Source organism: Doryrhamphus excisus, chromosome 3, assembly GCF_030265055.1.
Source record: "Doryrhamphus excisus isolate RoL2022-K1 chromosome 3, RoL_Dexc_1.0, whole genome shotgun sequence".
In the NCBI taxonomy this organism is placed as follows: Eukaryota; Metazoa; Chordata; class Actinopteri; order Syngnathiformes; family Syngnathidae; genus Doryrhamphus; species Doryrhamphus excisus.
Window position 1 is genome coordinate 16,363,492 of NC_080468.1, and position 25,283 is coordinate 16,388,774.

The 25,283-nt window shown below is 49.6% G+C and overlaps 3 protein-coding genes and 1 long non-coding RNA gene across 15 annotated transcripts; 2 read left to right on the forward strand and 2 right to left on the reverse strand.

Annotated features, from left to right (window-relative positions):
* Nucleotides 1-35: 35 nt before the first annotated feature.
* Nucleotides 36-14,353, reverse strand: abca5 (ATP-binding cassette, sub-family A (ABC1), member 5). Of its 2 annotated transcripts, XM_058066463.1 has the most exons (38): nt 14,155-14,353; nt 13,132-13,301; nt 12,833-13,019; nt 12,576-12,746; nt 12,403-12,500; nt 10,809-11,035; nt 10,591-10,732; nt 10,326-10,514; nt 10,096-10,243; nt 9,833-10,010; nt 9,647-9,705; nt 9,290-9,576; nt 9,096-9,215; nt 8,761-8,899; nt 8,587-8,677; nt 8,335-8,474; nt 8,090-8,209; nt 7,825-8,023; nt 7,579-7,745; nt 7,388-7,515; nt 7,180-7,317; nt 6,991-7,104; nt 6,674-6,844; nt 6,494-6,607; nt 6,223-6,360; nt 6,083-6,151; nt 5,921-6,012; nt 5,710-5,833; nt 4,287-4,404; nt 4,123-4,214; nt 3,886-4,049; nt 3,749-3,824; nt 3,586-3,680; nt 3,394-3,513; nt 3,158-3,310; nt 1,948-2,027; nt 1,823-1,878; nt 36-1,701 (listed from the first exon to the last, which is right to left on the reverse strand). In XM_058066463.1, the coding sequence occupies exons 2-38, from the start codon at nt 13,258-13,260 to the stop codon at nt 1,561-1,563; spliced, it is 4,974 nt and encodes a 1,657-aa protein (XP_057922446.1). In that variant the 5' UTR covers nt 13,261-13,301; nt 14,155-14,353; the 3' UTR covers nt 36-1,560. The 2 variants fall into 2 exon arrangements, with proteins under 2 accessions (XP_057922446.1, XP_057922447.1); XM_058066464.1 differs by lacking the exons at nt 10,809-11,035; nt 12,403-12,500; nt 12,576-12,746; ... (1 more) ...; nt 13,132-13,301; nt 14,155-14,353 and having other exon boundaries at nt 10,326-10,408; nt 10,591-10,709.
* Nucleotides 13,666-18,071, forward strand: c3h10orf88 (chromosome 3 C10orf88 homolog). 5 transcript variants are annotated; one of them, XM_058066475.1, is made up of 10 exons: nt 13,666-13,813; nt 15,036-15,229; nt 15,319-15,459; nt 15,542-15,742; nt 15,812-15,872; nt 16,087-16,287; nt 16,372-16,461; nt 16,533-16,605; nt 16,677-16,866; nt 17,655-18,071. In XM_058066475.1, the coding sequence occupies exons 3-10, from the start codon at nt 15,332-15,334 to the stop codon at nt 17,836-17,838; spliced, it is 1,128 nt and encodes a 375-aa protein (XP_057922458.1). In that variant the 5' UTR covers nt 13,666-13,813; nt 15,036-15,229; nt 15,319-15,331; the 3' UTR covers nt 17,839-18,071. The 5 variants fall into 5 exon arrangements, with proteins under 5 accessions (XP_057922458.1, XP_057922462.1, XP_057922461.1 ...); XM_058066479.1 differs by having other exon boundaries at nt 15,827-15,872; XM_058066478.1 differs by lacking the exon at nt 13,666-13,813 and adding an exon at nt 14,025-14,336.
* Nucleotides 17,961-24,716, reverse strand: htra1b (HtrA serine peptidase 1b). 5 transcript variants are annotated; one of them, XM_058066469.1, is made up of 13 exons: nt 24,542-24,716; nt 23,417-23,899; nt 23,095-23,243; nt 22,327-22,787; nt 21,384-21,483; nt 21,197-21,311; nt 21,024-21,113; nt 20,336-20,530; nt 20,235-20,267; nt 20,037-20,151; nt 19,908-19,971; nt 19,055-19,150; nt 17,961-18,964 (listed from the first exon to the last, which is right to left on the reverse strand). In XM_058066469.1, the coding sequence occupies exons 3-13, from the start codon at nt 23,169-23,171 to the stop codon at nt 18,796-18,798; spliced, it is 1,515 nt and encodes a 504-aa protein (XP_057922452.1). In that variant the 5' UTR covers nt 23,172-23,243; nt 23,417-23,899; nt 24,542-24,716; the 3' UTR covers nt 17,961-18,795. The 5 variants fall into 5 exon arrangements, with proteins under 5 accessions (XP_057922452.1, XP_057922451.1, XP_057922453.1 ...); XM_058066468.1 differs by having other exon boundaries at nt 17,971-18,964; nt 19,908-19,974; nt 23,422-23,899; nt 24,542-24,714; XM_058066470.1 differs by having other exon boundaries at nt 17,971-18,964; nt 19,908-19,974; nt 23,095-23,163; nt 24,542-24,714.
* LOC131125190 (uncharacterized) lies at nt 22,583-24,195 on the forward strand. 3 transcript variants are annotated; one of them, XR_009128991.1, is made up of 3 exons: nt 22,583-22,949; nt 23,438-23,587; nt 23,686-24,195. It is a non-coding gene; the product is annotated as an uncharacterized LOC131125190 (long non-coding RNA). The 3 variants fall into 3 exon arrangements; XR_009128990.1 differs by having other exon boundaries at nt 23,441-23,587; XR_009128989.1 differs by having other exon boundaries at nt 23,441-23,587; nt 23,751-24,195.
* Nucleotides 24,717-25,283: the final 567 nt, after the last annotated feature.

Here is a 25,283-nt window from a genome sequence, read left to right on the forward strand (position 1 = left end):
CGTTAAATTAAACTGATCACAGCCAAAAAAACCCCCAAACAATTAGAATGAATATTTATTCATGAAAAGGTCCATTCAGACTTTGTGGCAATACAGAGGGCAAAATACAACACACAAATAAACAGTAAATTGAGAGCACAGTGTCTTTCAAAAGTTGCATATTATAAAGATTATAAAACTTCCAGGAAGTAGTGCAATTTTACCAGCACCAAATAAGTCCTGCTCCCGTTTCTTGCCAAAAATGTGGGAATGCTCCACTTTCTACATTTTGGTTGGATGAGTGGGTGATGCTCGGTGGCTACATGTGGACTAATAAACACACAAGGATTGCTTCAAGAAAAGCCTTCATTGCACTTGGGAAAAGAAATATAATACTGTAAAAAGACACTTATCATAGCAACATGACATCCCAACAACACACGGCTGGTGTCCGTCTTGTCCCCCCCGCCTGAGGAAGCAAGGCTACATGTGTGCAAAAAAAAAGTATTAAATCAAGTTTTTGACAGCCACAAAACACCGTGCGTGATCATTACAGGCGACGTCGAATCAGCGTGTTTTGCATCTTGATGAATTGTAATTCTTATCAAAAGTCATTTTAGGACGCCCCCCTGGAGCCTGTGCGTGTCTTTAAAAACTGAAAACCGAGAGTGGAAGGCAGTTCAGGTTGTTAATTTCAGGTCATGAAAAAAGAAATATATATTTTTCATTTTCTTGGCAGGATGGAGTCCCACAAGATGATCCCACAGACAGACGTGAACAAACACGGTCGGAGAAAAGGCAACAAAAGAAAATGACTTCATCACTGTTGCTAGGTAAACATGAGCTCCCTGCTTCATTTTCAAGTCCACCGCGACCTCACGTTCCGATTTTTTTAAAATTCCCTTTCACCGCCTGAACATCAAGAAAAATTACAATTGACTGATTTGCTGATGCACCAATTGTACGTTAAATAATGCTGACGCAATTGGTATATTAAAACAAAGGTGTGTGTATATACACACACACACACACACACACACACACACACACACACACAAACACTATGTGACAAGAATGAACGACACAAGCCCCACCCCCCCAGTGGAGCTCACATTCATGAGTATAAATCCATAAAAAGTGACAAGAGCTAAGCTCCGCCTCTCCCGTGTTGGGAGGCGTGTGTCCTTGCACACGTGTGCTACATGTACTGCGTGCATATTCGACTCTACAGTCCCCCGAGCGACAGGTTCTGGTCGGGAGGGAGGGAGGGAGGGAGGATGGAGGGCGGCCAATAATCATCTGACGTCCGTCCGCATGTGCATGCTGGTGACAAATGGAGTGGGTGGGTGGGTGGGGGGGGGGGGGGGGGGGGGCTCCCAAGATAAGCAAGTTCTGCCAACACGAATGTCTGGAGCACGTGTGCCACTTTGGTAGCATCGTGGACGCGTCGCTTTTGTTCACCTTCTTTAAAAATGTGACCACAACCTCCACAGCGATGTCACATGACCTGTTATTATTAACACATGACCGTTAATGACACCACACACACACACACACACACACTTTCCTCTGAGGTGGACGTCACAGCTGATGCACGATGCTGTCACCGTGGTTGGCACGAAGCGAAGCGTCCGGGGGTAGCCGCCGCCACTGGAAGGTCGTGCTGAGCGATCCCACGTCGTCGTCCTCGTTCTCCTGCTCCTTGGCGAAGTCCATGAAGACCTTGGGGGGGGGCGCCGTGACGCACAACACACAGAGAGTAGAGCGCGTCAGCGGAGAAGGCGGCGTCTCACCTGTGTGTTTGGTGGGCGTGGCCTCCGGCCGAGGGAGCGTCTGGTCTCACCTGCTCCAGAGTGGACTGCGAGAAGTTGTACTCCTCAAAGTTGAAGCTTTGCTTTGCTGGAGGACGCAAACGATCCGTGTCATCAGTGGCGTTACGTGATGTGGCGTTTGTGTGTGCCGACTCACCGCGCTCCAACTCGGAGAAGGACGTGGCCAGGGATTTGACGTCCCCCATGGGGATTTTATACACCATCGTCGTAGCAAAGCTGCCAACCAATCACATGATAGCATGTGTCAGTATGTTACCCACAAACACATTACAATGGGATTCAATGTAGCCGGCTCGGTAACACGGGTGCTGACGTAAACCGCAGCAAACGGACCAAAAAAATAAGAAGCTCAAATCAACTTGCTTGTTTTCCCGGGTGGGTTTTCTCCGGGTACTCCGGTTTCCTCCCACATTCCAAAAAACATGCTAGGTTAATTAGCGACTCCAAATTGTCCATAGGTATGAATGTGAGTGTGAATGGTTGTTTGTCTATATGTGCCGTGTGATTGGCTGGCCACCAGTCCAGGGTGTACCTGATACGTGTTTGTATCAGGTGCACCTTTTGGGTGTTAAGTTGCTATGTGATGAATTTAGTGCTGTTGGTAGTGACGACATCATAACTGTCACTGTACACTGGTATAGTTGCACATGTACAAATTTGGCACCTAGACCTCGCAGCTCGGAGACCCGAGTTCAATTCCACCCTCGGCTATCTCTGTGTGGAGTTTGCATGTTCTCCCCGTGCATGCGTGGGTTTCCTCCCACATTCCAAAAACATGCTAGGTCAATTGCCGACTGCAAATTGTCCATAGGTATGAATGTGAGTGTGAATGGTTGTTTGTCTATATGTGCCCTGTGATTGGCTGGCCACCAGTCCAGGGTGTACCTGATACATGTTTGTATCAGGTGAACCTTTTGGGTGTTAAGTTGCTATGTGATGAATTTAGTGCTGTTGGTAGTGACGTCACTGTACACTAGTATATTTGCACATTTACAAATGTGGCACCTAGACCTCACAGCTCGGAGACCCGAGTTCAATCCCACCCTCGGCCATCTCTGTGTGGAGTTAGCATGTTCTCCCCGTGCATGCGTGGGTTTTCTCCGGGTACTCCGGTTTCCTCCCACATTCCAAAAACATGCTAGGTTAATTAGCGACTCCAAATTGTCCATAGGTATGAATGTGAGTGTGAATGGTTGTTTGTCCCTATGTGCCCTGTGATTGGCTGGCCACCAGTCCAGGGTGTACCCCGCCTTTCGCCTGAAGACAGCAGGGATAGGCGCCAGCACCCCCCGAGACCCTCGTGAGGATAAACAGTAGAAAATGAAAATATTCGCAGCGCCTCTCACCTCTCCTGTCGCGAGGCATGGGGGAAGATCCGGAGTATCTCTTTGTGCAACAGCGCCACCTGTTGGAGCCCCGTCAGCCCCTCCCTGAGCTTGACCTCCAGACTGTACCCTCGACCGTACTTGCCCTTCAGGTGCTGGATGGAGCTGATGCATCTGGAGTGGAGGAAAAGACATGAGTGCTCGTTTAGTCCTCGGCGATAAGACCCATCAGGTGACACGTGACGGGGGGGCGACACCTCAGCTGGCCCGAGACCACAATAGCAACACGGTCGCACACGGCCTCCGCCTCCTCCATGTAGTGCGTGGTGAGGACGGCGCCGCGCTGACGGTTCTTAAACGCAGCACGGATGGCTCTCCTGCACACACCAGACCGCTTTTCAGCACGATGGCTTTGAATGCATCATTGGTGTTCAAACACCGAGCCTCACCACATGCGCTGTTTGGATTTAGGGTCCATCCCCGATGACGGCTCGTCCAGTAGGACGATCTGAGGGTTCCCGATCATGCTCAACGCAAAGCACAGCTGAGAGAAAAACAGAATATATTCATGAACGGAGCAGATATTGGACATGGAAACGTTTCTTCTCATACTTTTCTCTTCAGTCCTCCTGACAGACTCTTGGTTTGTTTGTGCACGTGCTCCTTCATCTCCAGGGCGTTCACCACACTGAAGACGAGAACAAAAAGTGCTTAGTAGAGGAACAAAGGCGTCATGATGCTGAAGCTACCGTTTGATGATCCCGGGCACATCCTGTCCTCTCAGTCCTTTAATGGCGGCGTAGATCTCTAGGTGTTCCTGCAGCGTGATCCTGGGCCACAGAGCGTTCAACTGGGGACAGTAGCCCACATGCTCCAATGGGGCGTCCGCCGACCCAAAATCTCCCATCAGCACCTGTGAGAAAATTCCGTGAGTGTTGATGGACGCACTCTCACGGTCCCACGGTAGAGAAAAGACAAGTACCAACCTGTCCTGCCGTGGGGTCCAGGTCTCCGGACAGCATGTGCATGATGGTGCTCTTTCCTGAGCCGTTGGGGCCCAGCAGTCCAAGAACCTCACCTGTAAGGAGAGATACAGAAGATGTGAGGACACCGGTGAAGGTACCGCATGTGAGGACACCGGTGAAGGTACCTTTACGAACACAGAAGGACACGTTCTTGGTGGCCACCCTCCCGCTCTCGTTGAGGGAGACATCTTCTCTACGATTCTTGTACTTCTTCCTCAAGTTACTCACAACCACCAGCGGCTTCTAGAAGGAATGAACATCTGATCAGATGCTGTTTATAGACAAAAGTATTGGGACAGCTGCAGGACGTCGCTCGACCAGCCTCCAAACTTCCGCGAAGGCTTTCTACAACAGGGGTCTCAAACTTGTAGCCCCCGACTAGACATTAAAGTTGTTTTTTTTTTTTCACTTCCTCCCTCAAACCGTATGTGGCCCAGCCGTCTAAGAGGAAGTTCTACCGCGTCTGCAGCAGCAAGGAGGAGGCAAGAGAAGTCCATATTCCAAAGAACCTATTCACATCGGGAATACCCGTTCATGTTCTGAAGAACCTCACTCAAGTCCGGTAGAACGGTTCATGCTATGAAGAACCGTTCATGTTATGAAGAACCTAACTCATGTCCGGTAGAACCGTTCATGCTATGAAGAACCGTTCATGTTATGAAGAACCGTTCATGTTATGAAGAACCTCACTCATGTCCGGTAGAACCGTTCATGCTATGAAGAACCGTTCATGTTCTGAAGAACCTCACTGATGTCCGGTAGAACCGTTCATGCTATGAAGAACCGTTCATGTTATGAAGAACCATTCATGTTATGAAGAACCGTTCATGTTATGAAGAACCTCACTCATGTCCGGTAGAACCGTTCATGCTATGAAGAACCTCACTCATGTCCGGTAGAACCGTTCATGCTATGAAGAACCGTTCATGTTATGAAGAACCGTTCATGTTATCAAGAACCGTTCATGTTATGAAGAACCTCACTCATGTCCGGTAGAACCGTTCATGCTATGAAGAACCGTTCATGCTATGAAGAACCGTTCATGTTATGAAGAACCGTTCATGTTATGAAGAACCGTTCATGTTATGAAGAACCGTTCATCAGATAATGAGGTTTGCACATTTGGAAGTGAGTCCTGAAAGAAGTTTGGGATGGCTCAAAAGGCTCGGTTTCAGAGGTGGTTGTAGAACTGTTCCTTTGTGATGTCACAGAGGAGCGGACTTCCATATGGGCGTGGCTGTAGGCGCACTACGCTCTCTTTATTATCCACTCCTATGAAGTTGGGTTCGCAGCTAGCAGGCACAAGACCGGAGTGTGACCAACCACAGCGGAGTGGGCGTGGGTGGAATACATTCTGGAAGATCTAGAAAGTTTTCTGTGTGTGTTATCATGTGTACACTATGAGCATAGTGGGTCCCCTTTAAGAACGGTTCCGAACAGGTTCATGCTGGTCTAGATGTTCGGGGACGACTAGGGAGTGATAGACGCATTGATGTGAAGTACTGTGTCTCAATACTTTAGTCCATGACCGGAGGTGAGGTCACAGACCTCCTCACACGACGTCCGGCTGAGAGCCTCCTTCACCCGGGCCTTCTCCATCTGGACGTCCTCGTCCTCGTTCAGCCCCTCCTCTGGGTTGCGCTCCGCTTTGGGCTTGGCCTTGCACGAGATCCTGGGAGACAAGGAGAGTTGTCAACATCTACACGCTCATCCATCGACAGGATTTGTAAGACGACAGTTGCATCATCGTAACAAGCACCTGCACAGCTGATCCTTTTTCATGTTCCTGCCACCGTGACGGGCCTCCAGGCAGCGGAGCACAAACATCAGCAGGGTGCACTGGAGGTAAGGCTGGGGACAAACGTGAGCAGACGCTTCACTTCCTGTACGACGACTCTCATTCCTTCGCTTGTTGACTTACTGCTAAAACAGCAACGAGCAGATTGTTCCACAGGAAGTTCTCGTCATAGTACGAAGGGAGGAAGGTGGCCTGGGCAGCAACATAAGGGCACGCCTCCATCAAGTACATCAGTACATCAACTTGTAGAGGCGGCTGGTTACCTTGGTGATGCAGCTGAGGCAGCCCATGAGCGGGTAGAGCGGGTTCAAGACACACAAGGCGTTGTGCAGAGCTCGGGTGACGGCGGGGCTGTCGCTCACAAGCGGCAGGTGAACCAGCGAGGCCGACACCACACACACCTGAGTGCGGAAAGGGTAAAGTGTCCACGGCGAGTGAGTACATGTCGTTGGCGGGTCAGCATGAACTTCCCTTGTTAGCGCTGACCGATGTGACCTTCACAGACAATGAAAGGAAAAGAGCACACATTCTCACCATCATGGAGATGACGGAGAAGAAATCCTTGTTGCTCTGGACGCGGGTGAAGCCGAAAGAGAAGACGTACGTGAAGAGGATCACGGCCGGAGCAAAGCCAACAGTACACAGGACCTGACAGGGATGAAATATTTACAGATAAAATTCCATGGAGCGTCTCTTTCAAGAAGGAACACGTACCACGGCACCAAGGTTGCCGGAGGTGAGCAGGTTTCCGGTGTGGAAGGAGAAGAGGACAGTGGTCATGCAGGACAGGACGAGGTAGAAGAAGGGCATGTCCACGGCTGCTTGGCCGCACCAGTAGGCTGACGGTAGCAACCCGGAGATGCGCAGTGTGGAGCGGCACTTGAGCTGAGGAGAAGAGTCGGAAATGTTCGCAGGTCAAAACTAGCGATCCGAACGCCATCCGCATATCAACACACTGAAGTTCCACTTAGTTCCACCATCTTTGTTTACACATTTTGCCTGTCCACGGAGAACACGCGAGAAGCTTTTACCTCTCGGTCTCGAGTGTGGTCCATGGCGAAATAGGCCGGCATGCCAGCCGCCAGCATTCCCAGCAAGATGGCCTCTATGAAGACCAGCACGTAGGACGTAGACTCGGGGATTTGCTGTTGGGACACAGTGGACACCTTTCAGTGCATCTGTGAGAGGAAATCATTCGGGGCTGATACTATCCAACATACATAGTCAAATGGTTTGGTCCAAGTTCTGATGCGTCCGGTACCGTTGAGACCTCTCAGCAGCGCGTTGCTGAGAATATTCACGGCCATGGGTAAGGAGTGGACCGTGGTGCTGTTGAAGGCCACGCTGTACCTGAAGCCCTGGAACAAAGTCGTTACTTTCAGGCAATCAATCAATGCGAGAGGACGCAATGGTGGACATTTAGCGGACCTTGTTGGATCCTGTGACGTTAATGGCGGCGCTGTGGGGGGCGGCTGCCATGTAGTCGGCGTGCCTCATCACTTCCACTTTAATGTCCTGGGATTCCAGGTTATGGATGAGGTCAGAAATATCGGAGTCTGTGGACAAAAAACACAGGAGTAAAAACAATGTCGAAAAGTCGCATCCAACAGATTTGTCACCTGATGAGTTCTGAACGAGGAGGCTGGTGGTGTATCTGTGGGGGGACTGGTTCCTCCGGAGGAGGTAGATGGGCAGGAACTGGCGGCCGGGTGAGTGGATCTGGATGTTTCCTGTGGTCAAAGACAGGACGAGCACGGCGGCAACAAACACCAGGAACAGGGTCAGGCTGTAAGGAAAGGGGCGTAGTCTTAGAAGCGCACGTCATAAAAGATGAAAAAGCGCACATTATGATATTTCACACGCACGTATAAATGAAGGCCTTCCTCTCGCGCCACATGTTGAGCATGTGCAGCCACGCCACCGTGCTGAACTGCTGGCGCCACAGGGCGTGACCCGACACCACGTCCGACGAGTCGGAGAATGTCAGCAGACGCTGGTCCGTGTCGTCTGACAGGACGCCGTCGCCATCGTCCTCGGTTGGCTCCCGGTTGAAGACGGTGTAGTCTGGTGGGGGGGGGGGGGGCACAAGGTGAGGATGAGACGGCCACTTTTAGTGACGCCCTCACTCACCTGTTTGGTCCACCTCTGCCTCCGCCTCCAAACGCAGAAAGACATCCTCCAGTGTTGTCATGGAAACGCCATAGTTGATGAGGCCCAGGCTCGGCTGGGAGTCGAGGTCTGAGAACAAAGCTGGGAACGAAAAAGCAATCAGACGCCATCCTCCCAAACAAATAAATTAATCTGCTGCCTCAGTAATTAAACCTTGTCGCCCCCCCGCCCACCCCCCGCTCAGCTGTGTCATTTGAAGGTCGTACCTGCAAAAGCATCCATGCTGTCAAAAGGCAGCGTGAACGTCAGCTCCGCCTCGTGCTGCCGAGCTAGCTTTGCCTTGGGAACGTGCTGCTCCACCAGTGACGAGATCTTCTCAGCATGGCAGCGGTCACTGACGGACATCCTGCAGGGAGGAAAAAGAGCTCCAGCACATCGGACTCCATGTTGAAGAGATGAGATGCGAGTAAAAGCACCGCTGGTACATTCAGGAGGGGCCATGTGGAGAGGCTGCTGACCTGAGATGATATCCCACGCCACATTTGATCTTGAGGTACATGGACGAGCCGACGCACTTCAGCTGGCCTTGGGAGATGACCGCTTTACGATCTGGACAACAAGGAGGACTGTTAGCGTTCCATCACAGCTATGGTCATGCTAGCTAGTTTGCACGCCATGGTGCTGCCCCCCACCAGCGAGGATGTCCGCCTCGTCCATGTAGTGCGTGCTGAGGACAATGACCCGGCCAGCCCTGCGGCTCTTCAGGAGAGACCAGACCTGATGCCTGGAGCAGGGGTCCATGCCTGCCGTGGGCTCGTCCAGGAGCAGGATCTAAAAGACAAAGGAGAGGCCACAAAAGGATGTTCTCAAAAGATGGTGGTCCTCAGGTTATGGACAAGTTCCTCAATTAACAACCGTATCTAGTTCTCAAAGGAGTCAAGTGATTATGGAACATAAATATGTTTATGGGAGAGTGTTGCCAACCACGAGGACCACCTGGAGAGAAGAATTCGGAAGCACAAGCTACCTTAGGGTCTCCCAGAATGGCGATGCCGACAGAGAGCTTCCTCTTCTGGCCTCCACTGAGATTCTTGGCTTGAGCCGTCATGATCTTCTCCAAGTCCAGATCCTTCAGCACTTTGGTGACCTTTTCAGCAGCACAATGATGTCAGTCAGGCTGCCGTGCGCGGGCCAACAATCGACGGCGTACGTTCTCAATACCTCGGCGTCGATGTCTGCAGTCGGGATCCCTTTAATGGCGGCAAATATCCTCAGGTGCTCCGCCACGGTGAGCACATCGAATATGATGTTGAACTGCGGGCAAACTCCCACCAGCTGCTTCATCTCTGGCCCGTCCGCAATCTCGGCTACAGGGGAGCCATAAATGGAGGCCGAGCCGTCGGTGGGGGGGCAGATGCCGCAGAGGATGTTCATGAGAGTGGACTTCCCGGCGCCGCTGTGGCCCAGCAGAGCCGTAATCTGGCCCTCGTAAATATCAAAGCTCAGACCTGGAGAGAGCAGGTGTCATGTTATTATTTCACCTGGACCACGTCTACATGGGGTCTACGAGTGGACAACCTCTGAGAGCCTCCACGCTGTTGTCCTTTTCCTTGTAGACCTTGCTGATGTTGCTGATGCTGCCAGAGAGGGCGCCGGCGAGCCACATAAAGAGACAAAAACAGACTGATGTCAGATTCCAGCGGACGCACGATACTTTAAAAAAAAAAAAAGGGAAAGACTGGAACTTAAGTTGAGACTTCTTACCGAATGGCCTCTTTCCCTCGGAACTCTGGCGAAATGGGCTCGACGGACTCGCCCGAGCTAGGAGCGCCATTGGCCTCCACGTCGTACACGGAGCTGACTTCCACGTAGCGCTTGCTGCGCTTGGACCAGTAGGACGGTTTCAGGAAGTAGAGCAAGGACCTCCTCATTCTGAACTGGCCTGCGTGTGGACATCGCAGAAGAAGTATGCTACAGGAGCTAGCAACACAAAGGCCGTTCGGTGCGTTGCGTGCGTGCGCACTCACCTGGGAGCACCTGGTCCAAGTAGATGGCCAGGAGCAGGTAAAGGATGCAGTCCAGAACCAGCATGAGCAGCGGCACGTAGAGCGGATGAGGGCCGTTGGACAAGGAGGAGGACACAGCTCCATCTCCTTGGGCCTCCAGATACACCACCTGACACGCGTCAGTGACAAGGTCAACATATACACAACGGTTTGACTGAATGACGCTCAAAGAGAAGGTGCACGTGTGTCACCTGTGCGATGCCGATGGAGAAGGCAGTGGGAGAGAGCAGGCAGAGGATCCAGACCAGCGGCTGAGGGAAGTCCTTCATGAGGACTGTAAAAAGCGACAGACATCCAAAGACCACCGTCAACATGGAGCCCACCGTGCTGGCAAACTTTGGCTTCTTGAATAACGGCGTCAGCATGAAGGAGAAAAAGATCTGCGCAAGAAAAGATGCACCTTTCAAAGCTTGCACCCGAAAAATGACCTTGACGTGACCTGAGGGTGAGACTTACAGAAGATATCCCGTAGAGAAAGATGAGGGAAAAGATGATAAAGAAGTCACTGTTTGGGAAAAGCGCCGTGTACGTGGCGATGACGGACATCAGGACGGACATGGCGGTCATCAGAGCAGCATACAGGAGGCCCCATGACATCCTGCGCCACAATAGGAAGCAATGTCACGTCAACTGAACACACGTGAAACACGAGAGCGGAATCGGAGAGTCCTCACCAGAAGGCGGAGTCATACAGCCCCATCATGGTCATGGTGTCTTTGAGGCGGTGCTCCTTCTCGGCCGCCACGTTCACAATGAGGAAAGTGACAAAGGGGGTGAAGGCCAGAACCAGGTAGATGGATATGAGGGCGTGGGGGAACTTCTGCACCTCCACAGACCCTGGCTGGCCCATCATGACCACCTTCAGGTCCATCTCGCTCCACACGGCACGCTTGGTCTGCATCTACAACAAGACAAAGCCTTGTGGAGAACCATCTAACGCAGGGGGCTCCTACTTGACAGCAAAGTACTGTGTAGTAAAATGTTGTGTAGCTGTAAACACGCAACATTTTACAAAACAAGAGCCGCAAAGCATGTTGGGAAGCCAGAAGAACTCTCTGTGTTGGAAGCAATAATGTCGGATTAAAATGTTATTTTCCCCTCATATTACATTATTCATTCACAACATTTTTCTCTTAATTATTATTGTATTATTATTATTTATAAAAAAAAATTATAATTTTATATATATATATATATATATATATATATATATATTATATTCATTCATTTTCTACCGCTTTTTCCTCACGAGGGTCGCGGGGGTGCTGGAGCCTATCCCAGCTGTCTTTGGGCGAGAGGCGGGGTACACCCTGGACTGGTGGCCAGCCAATCACAGGGCACATATAGACAAACAACCATTCACACTCACATTCATACCTATGGACAATTTGGATTCGCCAATTAACCTAGCATGTTTTTGGAATGTGGGAGGAAACCGGAGTACCCGGAGAAAACCCACGCATGTGCGGGGAGAACATGCTAACGCCACACAGAGATAGCCGAGGGTGGGATTGAACTCGGGTCTCCGAGCTGTCAGGTCTAGGTACCAAATGTGTAAATGTGCAAATATACCAGTGTACAGTGACAGTTATGATGTCGTCACTACCAACAGCTCTAAATTCATCACATAGCAACTTAACACCCAAAAGGTGCACCTGATACAAACACGTATCAGGCACACCCTGGACTGGTGGCCAGCCAATCACAGGGCACATATAGACAAACAACCATTCACACTCACATTCATACCTATGGACAATTTGGAGTCGCCAATTAACCTAGCATGTTTTTTGGAACATGCAAACTCCACACAGAGATGGCCGAGGGTGGAATTGAACCCTAGTCTCCTAGCTGTGAGGTCTGTGTGCTAACCACTAGACCGCCGTGCCGCCCTATATATATATATATATATATCATATATTATATTATTTATTATAATTATCATAATCTTTCATTATTATTATTTATTATTATACGGGAGCCAGGCAACAACATTTCGTTGGCAATTTCACTGCTGTGTTATTGTGCAAAGACAACAAAGGAATTCTATCCATCTATCTTAATGGTTTGACTTCAATCTTTCATTTTCAATTTCAATCAAATTTTTGCTGTTGTTTTTTTTTTTGTAGTTTTATTGTTAAAATACATTATTTATGATGTGCAGCGGGCCAATTAAAAAACCCATGGCCACAGATGGCCCCCATGCCACACTCTAGACACCGCTGACCTAAAGAGTTTCATGTTTTTGCTTTTCTGCACTGAGAGTACCTGGATGATGGCGGCATCGATCAGCGACTGGAGGCGGATGAAACCAGAGTACCAGTAATTAGCCGCCCTGCAGTTGACTGAGCTGGTGAAACAATTGGCTGCAGAGAAATAAAAAAAAATGCATGTCAACGCTGAACAATGGCGTCACGTTTCCTGATTGCAATTACCATTACCAATGGACTCGGTGTAGTCGCTGGGCTGGGGCAGCTGGTTGTACGGGAAGCGTAGCCTGTACGAGGTGGCCGAAGCGTCTGTGAACACCACGCCGACGTAGCTGGAACGCTCATACAGGCTGGCATTCTCCAGGTCCTCCTCGCTGGCAAACATCTCCAAACGGTCCATGTCTGGAAGCACACATGACAGCTGAATGAGTGTGTGTGTGTGTGTGTGTGTGTGTGTGTGTGTGTCAAGGTCAAAATGTCTGCCTTACGCATCTCCTGGGCCACCTCCTCCATGATATGGTTTGTGATGTTGGTGATTGGCGTGTAGCCCAGGCCCTTGAAGATGTAATCTTCCCGCTCCAGCTCCATGGTGCCGATACCACCATACGACACATGAGGGTTGTGGGTGCTGATGAGGATCAGGAGAGCCAACAGGAGCAGCGGGAGGATCACTTCCTGTACAGACACCAGTGCCGTGTTTCACTTTTTTTTATATATATATGCTAGCGAACCCTTTGCAGGTTTTTGATTTTTAAAAAGCAACTTTGGAACAGGAGGAACAGGAGACCTGCAAACTCTGTTGTTTGGTCCTCCATTTGATGAGCAGGTTCTTGTAAAGAAGGCTGCGTGTTTGCTGCCACACCGCAGCATTTCTGGTGTGAACGGACTGCAGATTCCCAGCATGCCTGGCGTCCATGATGTTCCGATGAGTGGTGGTGTCACCACTGTTTACCTCAGCTGCCACAAACACACACACACAGGAGAAATGGCGCATCATCATAATAAAGTGTGTATGCCAAAATCACTAGCAGTCTTCTACTGTGTGCAAACATTCTCTACAGACCCTGACAGATGTTTTGTCACATTTGTTTTGTCAATTCAGACAATGTTTACTCACACAGGTGGCCAAAAATGTGTACCTTTTATTTTTAAAAAAGGTTTTGTATGAGGTAGACATTAGAATCATGAAAAATGTATGCTCCTAGGAAACATTTATTATGAACAATTTAATTATATGTCGTCTGTCTCTATCAGAGCTAGCAGGGTCAAGGGTGATAATCAAATGGTGTCCTATTTCTTAGTGGCGACTTCCTCTTGGCCCTACTTTTAAGGGGTTGAAGGGGAAGGGCGAAGGGGTAGAATGGGGATTTAGCCTCGGTGTACCGTACCTCATCCAGTACGACCCTATGATCCTTCATGTTATGGGACAACTAGAACTCGATCTGAATAAGCGACAAGACTTCTGTTGGGTACTGTATTTTGTCACAACCAGGCATGGTTTGCTTAAAAAAAAAACATGAAACCTTCCCAGGATTCATGCAATTAGCAAAATGCGGTTAGCTAAACGTTAACGTTCGCACCTGCTAAGCTAGGTGGCGACCCCGAAAGGACTTTTATTTCCCCTCGACTGTCAGATATCCCTTCTGCGGTTTGGGAAAGCAGGCAAACGCGGCAAGTAACACTAAATACGTCCCGTCCGTAACGCTGTATGTAGCATCTTTGAGCTAACACAACAAGCTAGCAAAGTACCCGTATAACCGTGTCATAAACCCACCATGCGTTGAGAAAATAACGGATACGATATACTTACGTATGACGTATATGAGGACATGGCTCTACGCTTGTTGTTTGTGGTTTATTTGTTTTACATTACAAATTATTTCCCATTTCGTGCGTCTCTACTTCCTGCTATCAAACGTGAACGCCTCTGAAAATGTGACGTCAGCCAATCTGTGCTGATGTTCGTATGACTGACGACAACATGGACCAATGGTATGAAGCAAGCGCTTTTTAATGACAAAACCCAGCATAGAAATACTACTGTATTTCGTTTGTTTGAGGGTGCAGTCCGGCGTCTCATCATTTAGGGCGACGCAAGCTCAAATTACTATTTACTATAGAAATACCATTTCAATAGGTATGCATTTTTAAACGCGTATATCTCGGAAGAATCATGTAAGGGGCGGCAACTATTGATTGAGATGGTAAATCATTCTAAATAGCTTTATTTAAACCCGTCTTTCTTAAGAAGGTATCTCCAGTACTGTATTCCATTTCTTCAGGAGCGGACCTATCGCAGGTCGCTATATTATGACGTCACCGGAACAACCAGGAAGTGTAGCGAGATCTGTTTTTAGCCTTAGCTGAGTTCATTTATAAACCGTATTCATTTTTTACTGCGTTCGAAATATTCGAGTGGAGCGTGCGGAAGGTTCGAAGACTGAAAAACACAAATCTGGTTATTTAAGTGTTTTAGCCGGAGTAATCGTAGGTATAAATGTAAAACAATCTACTGGCTTCGTGTCTTCTAGTAGTTTTAAGTGAGGGAAGACGTCTTAGTCATTTAAATATCAAGTTAACAATGATTTAAATACAATAATATTTACATAGCTGTCAACATTTCGACTGGTGCAGCCGTGTTATCTTATTTAAAGCCATGCTTTTTAATTGTTTTTTTTTTTTATTTTGAAGACCGACAGGATGTGTTACACTGATGTTGCCCGAGTGTTGCTGAGCTGCTGTTCTGTTCCGGTGGAACCAGAGAGGATATTTTTTTAATGAAACTTAAAATAGGGGACAAATTTACGGGAAACTTTTAAATAAGAGGGCGCCGGGAAAGAAGTTCAAAATACGGGAGTTTCCTTGTGACACAGGAGAGTTTACAGGTATGGACACTTAAGACGTATATGTAACTTCCTGTTTTCAAACTGGATGATGACTTGTAAACATAACTGACATGGTGATGTTGTCTCAGTGTGTCAACAGTCATGGTGGACGTTGGCGTGAAGAGCGCAGGGACGTGGCTGTGTCAGCCTGAGGGACGCTGTCTGGCCGACGCGGTCCTGACTGTTGACATCTCTGAGAAAGATGAAGAGGAGCTGACAGAGGAAATTTGGTATGATGATGTCGCTTGTCACAGCGTGGATGTATGTCACTGTTGTGACCGCCTCGTCCCGCCTGGACTTCTGGTCTCTCAGGAGAAATCCGATCCTGTTGGAGCGAGTGGATGAGGGGTCTCCCTGCGTACTGACTTTGACCTGTAAGCCCGCCTCCCACGCCGCCATCATCCGCCTTCTGCTCGTCAGCGAGGCTCGGACCATGGAGGTGTACCTGCAGACGGGAGAATACTGCGGTACGGTTCGGGGGCAGCGGCAGGATGACGTTCAGCATCCAGACAGGTGAGGCGTGTCTTCAGGTCACATGACGTTCAGGATAAAGACGACTACTTTTTCATCTTGTGGTGACAGAGGGCCGTTCTACAGGAAACAGCTGACCCTGGAGGAGCCGTCATCATCATGTGATGTCAAGGTGAGGTGTTTTTGTACCCCACTTTGGGGACCCTAGCCTCTAAACTAAAAAATACTTTTGCGCATTAAACAATTTTGCAGTATTACATGCATACAGTATGCAGTACTGTACTAACAAAACATACAGTTATGCAACATCAGGTCTTGTCAAGGCATCTTCCTGCTGACAAATGTTGAGCATGTTAATTAACATGTGGGACGCCCCCCCCTCCCAGCTTCTCTCCCTGGGGGGACGTGGCAGCTTGATGTTGTGCGGCATGGTGGTGGGTCTCCAGGCGACGCAGTCCCGCCCACCGGGCACCAGCAGTGACGGCGCGGTCGATTTGCAGCGGGTGCAGAATCTGATGGAAGGGATGGGCACCACCCTGTCCCCGGGGGCTCAGAACCTCATGGAAATGGTGCGTGTTCAACAGAAGGTATGTGTTTGCACCCACCCACCCACGGCCCACCTGTTGGTTGCTAGTTGTCACGACATTGCCTGCATTCTATGTCCTCCTCAGAACCAGACCAGCTATCTAGACGGCTTCCTGCCTGTCCTGATGGGGAGGGGCTTTTTGTCTACGCTGGCTGGCGGAGGCCACGCCCCACAGGTATCACGACTAGCCACTTTTGATATGATATTCAGCACACGTGTCGTCACATAATTGCATGTTGTCACAAGCCCCCACAAAGTCCAAGCGGACCCCTGCCAGATGACTCCGCCCACCCGAACGGGCTGCACGGTCAAGTCACTGGTAAGCTTAGAGCGCCATGTTGTCGCATTTGAACTTCTCTCAAACACTTTGTCTCGTGTCCACGTCCTCAGAGGGTAGCGTTCCCGGCACCGCGCTGGCTGAGATGATGTCACAGTTTCTGAAAGAGCGGGAACACGGTCAGGTGCCGAGCCCCCACCCCGAGCTCCTGCCCGTGCTCCAGAAGGTGTGCGGTCAGGTGACGCAGCTCAGACTGGACGACGTCATTGCGGCAAAGGAGAAGACGACGCAAAACGGAGCACGGTAAAGAACTTTCAGCCATGTTTGAGCCCCCCCCCCCCCCCCCCCCCCCACCTCCAGTAGACAATGGAGCTGATTGACGAGCGGATTCTGCTTCCAACAACGTGCTCTTTCATGGAGCCACTGGTGGGTGTACGGTCATCTGAGTGTGACACCACTTAGATGAGAGCGCATAAGCCGAGCCGGGCCGCGGCACCGCAGGGTCCAAATCTGGGATCATTCCGAAATAGAGGCGCGCGTTACCACAATTGAGCGTGAGTCTTTTTTTTTTTTGTTGTTGTTGTGCTGGGAAAATGTCCCCTTTTCTTTTGGCTAACACGTCAGCGCTGACATCACATTATGGTCACCAGAAGAAGAAGAAAAACAATGGAAGCACATCTGTTTTACGTTGCGTCTCCTAGATATGTTAGATCATCAGCGTCTTTTGGAAGCACGTCAGCTCAGACATCTGCTTTGAGTCTTCAGCGCGTTTCATGGTCAGAACATGAAATATGAACATCAAGTGCGCCGTGAGGACGTGTCCCGCAGCTGGAATCGCATTTCAAGGGAAAAAAAAAAAGTAATTCTGCTGAAAGCAAGAAGCTGTCAAAAGTTGGCAGAGTAGCCGCTGGTCAGCGCCGTTCCGCCATCTTTTATTTTTAGGTAGCTAAAGACAGCAGAGAACCTCCAAGAATATTCTGGTAGACCACAAACCCAAACTACTGTACATCGCTAACATTAGCTTCCCTGAAGGCTTTGTGCCCTGAAAGCGTTGGCCAAGCTCTTCTTCACACACTTCACATGTTCCATAGGGAGCTGGAGCGGGCCTTGGAGCGCCGCTTGGAGGAGATGGAGCGGAGGCTGAAGGAGCACATGGACCGACGCCTGGATGCTCTGGAGCAGAAGCTGGAGAGAGCTCTGCTTGGCGCTCCGCATCAGGGGTCACCCGGCAGTCCGGCAGCAGGAGCGCCGGAGGTGACGGTTCACAGGTCGTAGCTGTGAGGAGGCGGAGTCAAAGATGTGGACTAACTCCTAATGGTTTCACTCGTGGAATAATGACAACACAGAACCTCTAACCAGGATAATTCATCTCAAACTCAAGAGTCCAATAACAGTTCTTTTCCTTTGTTTGGGCTCCATATGAACTAAACCACATTGCTTTTAATGACTGTAACATTACAAACAATATATTTATATTCATTGAGTAAACAACGCCAGTTCAACCACAAGCGCACTTTCTTCCTGTTTAGTCTTTCAAAGACACTTTATTACTTTATTTTCCTTTTTAGAAAAACAGTCAAGACAACTCAACAATTTACAAAGAACATTAACATATCCACAAGGTGTGTGTGTGTGTGTGTGTGTGTGTGTGTGAGAGGAAGTACAGTAAACCTCGGATATATCGGACTCGGATATATCGGAAATTCGCTCACAACGGACAGATAAAAAAGAACCGATTTTTCTGTAATGCATTTCCAATAAAAATTCATTGCATATATCAGATTTTTTATAACGGATTTCGCCTATTTCGGACAAAATCTCCAGTCCCGTTCCAATGCATTTCCATGAAATTTCCCTCGCATATATCGGATGGCCGCATCGTGGCGCTCCGATTCGCCGAATCGTGACAGGCCGCTATATACGACGTCATTTGCAGCGTTGCCTACGCGTCCAGGTACATTGGAAACATAGTCAAGGAAGTGCCTTTTTATAACGGATAAAATCCGATCTACGCATATACCGGATATAAATCCGATATATGCGTAAAACGGACATTTTCCGGTATACACATATATCGGATTTCGCTTATATCGGACAAAACCAGTGGGAACAATTGAATCCGATATATCCGAGGTTTACTGTACTAATGTCCTTAAACACAGCAGGTGTTCCACAGCGCCTCCAGCTGGCGGCTCGCGGCGCTTCTACGCTCTTGTCGGCGACGCAGGGGGGTCAAGGGTTGACGTCCTCGGGCACGATGGAGAGGATGACGTCCTCGTTGCCCCGTCTCACCACCGCGTGCAACGTGTCGTCGCGTTTGATGGCGGCGCTGACGTCGCTGGCCGACGTCACGCGCTCGCCGTTGATGCTGATGATGACGTCGCTCTCCCGCAGCCCGGCGCTGTGTTCGAAACACGTGAAAAAAAAAGACTTCAGAGGTTTTGTCGTTGAAGGTTCTGGAAGTTGGTCAAAAAGAAAAAAAAATACTCACGCCTCAGCGGGGGTCCGGCTGAGGACCTCCATGACGTAAGCGCCAGAGGTGACATCTGGGAAGTCTGATTGTCTGTCCTTCAATTCCTTAGCCAACCTGAACACACCACCACCACCACCACCATCGTCACTATTGAAACAAATACACTTAATGCAATACTACCACAATAGTCGGGCAATACTGCTACAATACTAGTACTGGAAGCTTAGTAAAGCAGTTATACTCTCATCTCGTAGTCATAGCAGTGCTAGAAAATACTACTTCATAGTATTTTATAGCTAGCAATGCAGTAATGGTAAGCAATACTAATAAAATAGTACTGTATTTTGAGTAAAACTAAGTTATATTGCTAGAAAACTAGTAATATAGTACTGTATGCATAGTAAAGCGTGCTGAGAAATACTGCGAGAATACCGGTAATAATATCGTGCTGTACTCTGTAATCGGGAAAAAGTCAAAATAAACAAAAATCTTCGTAAAACTGTAAGCAATACTGCCAGAATACTACTACTAATATAGTATTTTATGCTTGTAAAATGTATTGTACTGTAAAATACCGTATGCTTAGTAAAGCAGTGCTTTAAGTACTGCCTCCTGAATACTAGTAATACTGTAGTACAGCCATGCTAGCCAAAGTCAAAGGAGAAAACATTTGTTTTCTTCCAAGCCGTGAAACTTGTTTACACTTTAACAACATGTTGTTGTGTTTTGGAGGGTTTCCTACAGCCACACTCTGACCAGCGTGTGAGTGTGTGTGTGTGTATGTGTCACGGGCGGGCTAAACCAACACGACCGACATTCCTCTTCCAGGTCGTCACTTGGCGGCGGAGGTCACATGTGGTGTGTGACTCACGTTGGCGTGAGGCTCATCATCCTGATGCCGACGTACTTCTTCTTGTTGCTGCTGCCGCTTCTTCCTGCTGGGAAAACAACACAAACGTTCATCCTCGTGTTGACCCCACACTGGGAAGGTCGCACCGACCTTTGGACTGTCGGTCGTGCGACTTGGCGAGGAACTCTCGGATCTTATCGGACGGGATGGCGAAGGAGATTCCCGCCGTCACTTTCAGAGTGTTGATGCCGATGACTTCGCCGTCCTGCGGGACAGGAAGCGGCACATGAGCGTTAGGAGGAGTTTGGTGTAGAGGAGCAGAGCGGAAGCACGGAAGGCGCCACTCACCAAATTGACGAGCGGACCTCCTGAGTTGCCGTACTGTCAGAGAGAACCAAAACCGTCATCAAAGCGCCACTCCCAACAAAATCAGACGTCACGTGACTCACGTTGATGATGGCGTCCGTCTGGATGTAGTCCATGTCCGAGTTGTGGAGCCCCAGTTCCTTGCCCCCCCGCTGAGTGGTGCTGACGATTCCGGTGGTCACGGTGTTCTGGAGCGAGAACGGACTCCCGATGGCCACCACGAACTCGCCGGGACGAAGGTCCGCCGAGCGGCCGAGCAGAAGAACCGGCAGTTTGGCCTGAGACGGACGCCAAGGGTTAGCTTTGAGCATGCTAGCTGCAGACACGAGCGGGGAGCTCCAAAGTGTGGCCTGTGGGACGTTTTTGGTCTACAGCTTTGCCGGATTTAGCCCAAGCTATCACACCCTTGCTCATAGGCACGTCAGAATGGGTCCGCCTATGTAGCAACCTTTTCTGGTCTGCCGATCGTCACCTTTCAACGCCTTCAGTCGGCGTACGCATGTTGGCGCATGTGGTCTTTCCACTCGCCGATGAAAGACGCGCCCTTGTTGAACACTCTGACCCACTTTTACGAAAACCACCCTCCAAACATGGCCGCCACTCTCCTGGAAAACCATCAATAGTGTATGGACACGGAATGACGCTGCCGAGTTTCCGTGGATACGTGTGTGTCGACAGGAAGCATGGAGGGAGCTAGAGCGGTGCCTGTCAATCAAATCCACGAGGTGGTGTGCCTAATGAAGCGGCCGGAGTTCCGACCCCGTCACTCACCGCTGCGTCGATCTTGATCAGAGCAATGTCGGCCTTCTCGTCCACGTCTTTGATCTTGGCGTCGAACGTGGCGCCGCTCTTCAGCTCCACCTGCAACCACGACACTTCCTGTCACATGATCAGGCACAGCCGCGTTTTTTTTTACGGTGCCACCTCATTGGACCGACGCCTACCTTGACTCGATGCTTATTGGCCACCACGTGGGCGTTGGTGACTATGAGGCCGTCCTCGGACACGATGAAGCCGGAGCCGCTGGCTACGGCGACTTCCCGCTTGGAGTAAACCATCCTGCACGGAAAAGCGATGTTTAGTCACATGTTGTGTTGTTGTTGTGTTGTTGTTGTGTCGCACTCTTCGTACTTGCGGTAGACTTCGATGTGAACGACGGCGGGCGCAATCTTCTCCACCACGTCGGCGATGAAGTTGTACTTGAAGCGAAGGCTGTCCGGGTTCTGCCGACCTGATGAGCGGACACGATGTCAGTCATGCTAACTACACCTGTCAATCATTCTGCGAGGGGCTAACTGGGTCCAGATTTGTCTAAGTGTTGCTGACCAAACAAAGGAAGTGAGTCAAAGCCTCTTGGGGGAAAAAAAAAACGGCGTCCTGAGGTGACTGCTCTTACATAACGCTCCCTCTTGGGCGCACTCCAGCTGTGCTGCAACATCTGCGCGGCCCCACCCTCCTCCAGTCAGCGGGGACAGTTCTCCCCCCCAAGCACGGAGACAGGTCCTCCTTGTTTCATAACAACCTTGCAGAGGTCGACAGGTGTCCTCCTGGCTTCTAAACTTAGCTCATTAGTTCAATGACGTCATGATCTTCCTAAACTTCTTTGTTATCTCCTCATCCGAGCCCGTCCGGACGAGCCTGGACCGGGAAGCATTCCTGAGTGCCAGCGTGTTTTGTTGGCACGGTAACCAAGCGTGTCTGCACAGGAAGCCGCGAAATAACATTTTCATCCGCTAAAAAAAAAAAAAAAAAAAACTAGGTTAAGTAACCGTCTGACCCAGATTCGTACTGGACAGGTCTCAGGGATCGGTCCAGAACCATGACTCACAGGTCCAAACATCTTGCAGACTTCCTTCAAAACCACGGAGGAGATGCTGCCAGTGTTAATAAAGTTAGACTCAGAAACTAAATTCACATAAATGTTGTTACCATGGCAACACGTGATGTCGATTTCGCATAGGGAATCCCAAAGGGATTAAAAAAGTCTGATTGTTTCCCCCATTGGCGGACTAACGAGTTCAAAGGTCAAATGTTGCTAAAAAAAAACAATTGGACCACACGCGCACGCGCTCACCTTCGCCACACGCGCCTCTCTGGATGAAGATGACCGGCGGACGGTGCGCGTCGGCGGCGCGCTTGCTCACGCGCCTCAGCTGGCAGACGTTTGCGTAGGTGACGCCGTCGCTGCCGCACACGGGCTCGCGGCTGGCGCACGCGCAAAGGCCGGCCTTGGCCCTCCGCCGGACGGTGGTCGTCGCCTCCACGCCGTCGCTCAGCGTGCACGTCAGCTCCTCGGCGCACTCCCGCTGGGCGTCGCAGGGCTCGCCCTCGCCGGCCGCGCACGCCGGGCAGCAGTCGCACGCGTCCAGCGCCGTACCGGCCGGGCACCCGGCGGGCGAGGGGGGGCACCGGGACTTGTCGCACGTCTCCGGGCAGCCGACGGCGGCGCGCTTGGAGACGAGCGCGTCCGCGGAGGCGAGCAGGGTGAGCGAGCAAAGGAGCAGGAGCATCGTTGGGTCGGCTTTCGAACTTGTTCTGCACGGAGGAAAGTCATGCGGCGCTTTAAAAGCGGCATGTAAACACGGCGCCTGATTGGCTCGCCCCTGTGACGTCACCGAGGAGGGCTGGGCCAGGGCTTGCTTTCATGGGTTGGATAACACTACAGCTTTCTAATGGACGACTTCTAACACTTACCTAGTAAGTCATACTTTGTATGAACACACGCACATGCGCACACACACGCACACACACACACACACTTTGTGTTAAAGGGTGTGTGTGTGTGTGTGTGTGTGTGCGTGCAGTGGCAATGATGCGAGAGCGTGGAAGACATTATACTTACACGCAGAGGCGGCGAGCCAGAGGGTACACGGCGGCGTCCCCGCCTCTCCCCACCATCAGTGGGCGTTTGCTTGTCATAAAAACAGAAGGACAACTTCCAGTGAAGGACGCTCATCACATGCCAAAAAGTGCCAACACGATGATCCTCGTCTTCAAAAAAAACAGGACACATCACAGCAAATCATAACAAAACACCCAGGTTCCGTGACCATACATGTGATCCGACCTTCCGCTTTCTTACATAACATCCAGGATTTGGAATTTCACAATGTTTGCTTTGGACTGAAAATGCAATAAAAAGCAGTGAAGTCAGTGATTATTACCTCACCCTCTTGACTGTCCAGCAGGGGGTGCCACCAGAGGTCCGCTTTGGTGTTGCTGTCCTCCGCGGATGACCTCAGCAAAGACACCACACTTGGAAGGTTGTGTCCGCATGCTGGTGCCGTTACGTGTCCTCCGGGCCAAAACACACACTTCCCAGAAACACACCGTGTGTAAGTGTGTCACATCAAATTCCACTCTGCTCGAGTCAGTCAGCGATGATGCTGGTGTGTGTGTGTGTGTGTGTTTGTGTGTGTGTATGTGTCTACAGCCGTCCCCTTGGTTTCGTTGGTCCAACATGGAGTCACCTGTGGCCTCTCGTCTGTGCTTTCACAGTCAGAATGAGCCATGGCCTCACTGTGGCGTCTAGGAGTCAGCAGAGCAAAGTGCGGGTTGTTCCAAATATAAAACGAGAAGGGCTGACTGTCGTGTAGCTCCTGGCAGACGGAGTCACCAAAGGTGGGGGAGGACGGCCCTTTGCGATCCTGCGGAGGAAATACAGACGGCAGAGGTAAGCGATGGATGAAGATGATGTGAGGGATGATGACATTCATTCATGATTGATTTATGGCCGAGAAGTTCAGTGACACTTTAGCATCTGGACCACAATTGGATTCATAAGACGATGACGACAATGACAGCTGGCAAGAATTACGCCGAAAAAAAAACCAAGACATTGTGCAACAGGAGTACACAGTAAAGACGTATGTAGAGTGTATAATCCTATGTTGTTGTTATGCAATTTTCTCATACTGGAATTGTTAATATTTTTAATTAAAAATACCCTTTTCTGTTCGTTTTTAAATTGTGTCAATAAAAAAAGCTTTCTTCTACAAGCAGCAGTGTCATGTTTGGCCACAAGAGGACGCTCACACATCTGATTGGCGAGAACACAAGGACTCGCGACAAGAGCTGTGATTGGTCGCCCTTTCTTCGTGCAGCACTTCCGGGTTTTCCCTCCCGCCGAATCGCCAAAATGTCAGGCACGACAAAGAAACGGATGAAATTGAAGGGCGTCTGAGCGGTTTAAGTATACAGATATGAAGTAAAGGTAGACGCAATCTTCACCTTGATGTCATTATTGCATTCTGAACCCGTGTACAAAAGCATTATGTCGCGGCACTCACGGTGTTAATGGAGCGTTCCGGTTCCTGGTCGGTCATCATGGTGCCGGAGATGGCTTGAAAATGTTATCACGTTTGGAAAACACACCGACAGTCAGGATTTATGTGAAACAAAAACAAAGAGGGCACCACAGCTGCTCAAATATTCACTTAATACCGAGAGGTATTCTTCTCCCCATTTCCATTGTGTGCATCACTATAAAGAGCCCCCCTTGCAACAGCAACCGCAGCAAAAAAAATGTCCGTCAAATATACAGGATGCAGGTTTTGAAAATGTAATTTAAAAAACAGTCGCTATTGTATCGTACATTTTCACTCAGCTACTTAAGGATACGGTAGGTCGATATTATCGGACATTCCAAGTTAATTATAATTTCACCATGGGTTCTGCGAGACTGACTTTTACTGCCATCTAGCGTCTGCCTGTATGTTGGGTCTCGTTACAACAAGAGAAGCATTCCCAACAATGCATACATTTGTACGCAAATAAAGCACGTTTCCTTATATAACAGTGCTTAGGCCAGCAGAGAGGATGATTGCTGGCCCTGACTACACACCTCAAGATGACTATATTTGACTTAGGACATCTATTTGTATAGTATACATGTTCATTCATTGCATGCCTTTAATATTACAAGATTAAACGAATATAATAATTTAAAAGATAAAAAAATACATTTTTTTCCATGAATTAATGTTATTTGTGTCCAATCATGTAAAACAATAACACTTTTACGACCGGAGG

Excerpts from the sequence above, each read along its gene's own strand:
- abca5 (XM_058066463.1), bottom strand. The coding sequence starts at position 13,260 with ATGGACGCCAGGCATGCTGGGAATCTGCAGTCCGTTCACACCAGAAAT. Across the intron at positions 7,746-7,824 it reads AGGAAGGCCTTCATTTATAC|CCTGACCCTGTTCCTGGTGT; the intron begins GTGCGTGTGAAA and ends CTTTCCTTACAG. Across the intron at positions 3,311-3,393 it reads GTGGTCTCGGGCCAGCTGAG|ATGCATCAGCTCCATCCAGC; the intron begins GTGTCGCCCCCC and ends CCTCCACTCCAG.
- c3h10orf88 (XM_058066475.1), top strand. The coding sequence starts at position 15,332 with ATGGTGGACGTTGGCGTGAAGAGCGCAGGGACGTGGCTGTGTCAGCCT. Across the intron at positions 15,460-15,541 it reads GAGCTGACAGAGGAAATTTG|GAGAAATCCGATCCTGTTGG; the intron begins GTATGATGATGT and ends CTGGTCTCTCAG. Across the intron at positions 15,873-16,086 it reads CATCATCATGTGATGTCAAG|CTTCTCTCCCTGGGGGGACG; the intron begins GTGAGGTGTTTT and ends CCCCCCTCCCAG.
- htra1b (XM_058066468.1), bottom strand. The coding sequence starts at position 23,171 with ATGACAAGCAAACGCCCACTGATGGTGGGGAGAGGCGGGGACGCCGCC. Across the intron at positions 22,788-23,094 it reads CTGGCTCGCCGCCTCTGCGT|AACAAGTTCGAAAGCCGACC; the intron begins GTAAGTATAATG and ends TCCTCCGTGCAG. Across the intron at positions 19,151-19,907 it reads ATGATGAGCCTCACGCCAAC|GTTGGCTAAGGAATTGAAGG; the intron begins GTGAGTCACACA and ends TGGTGTGTTCAG.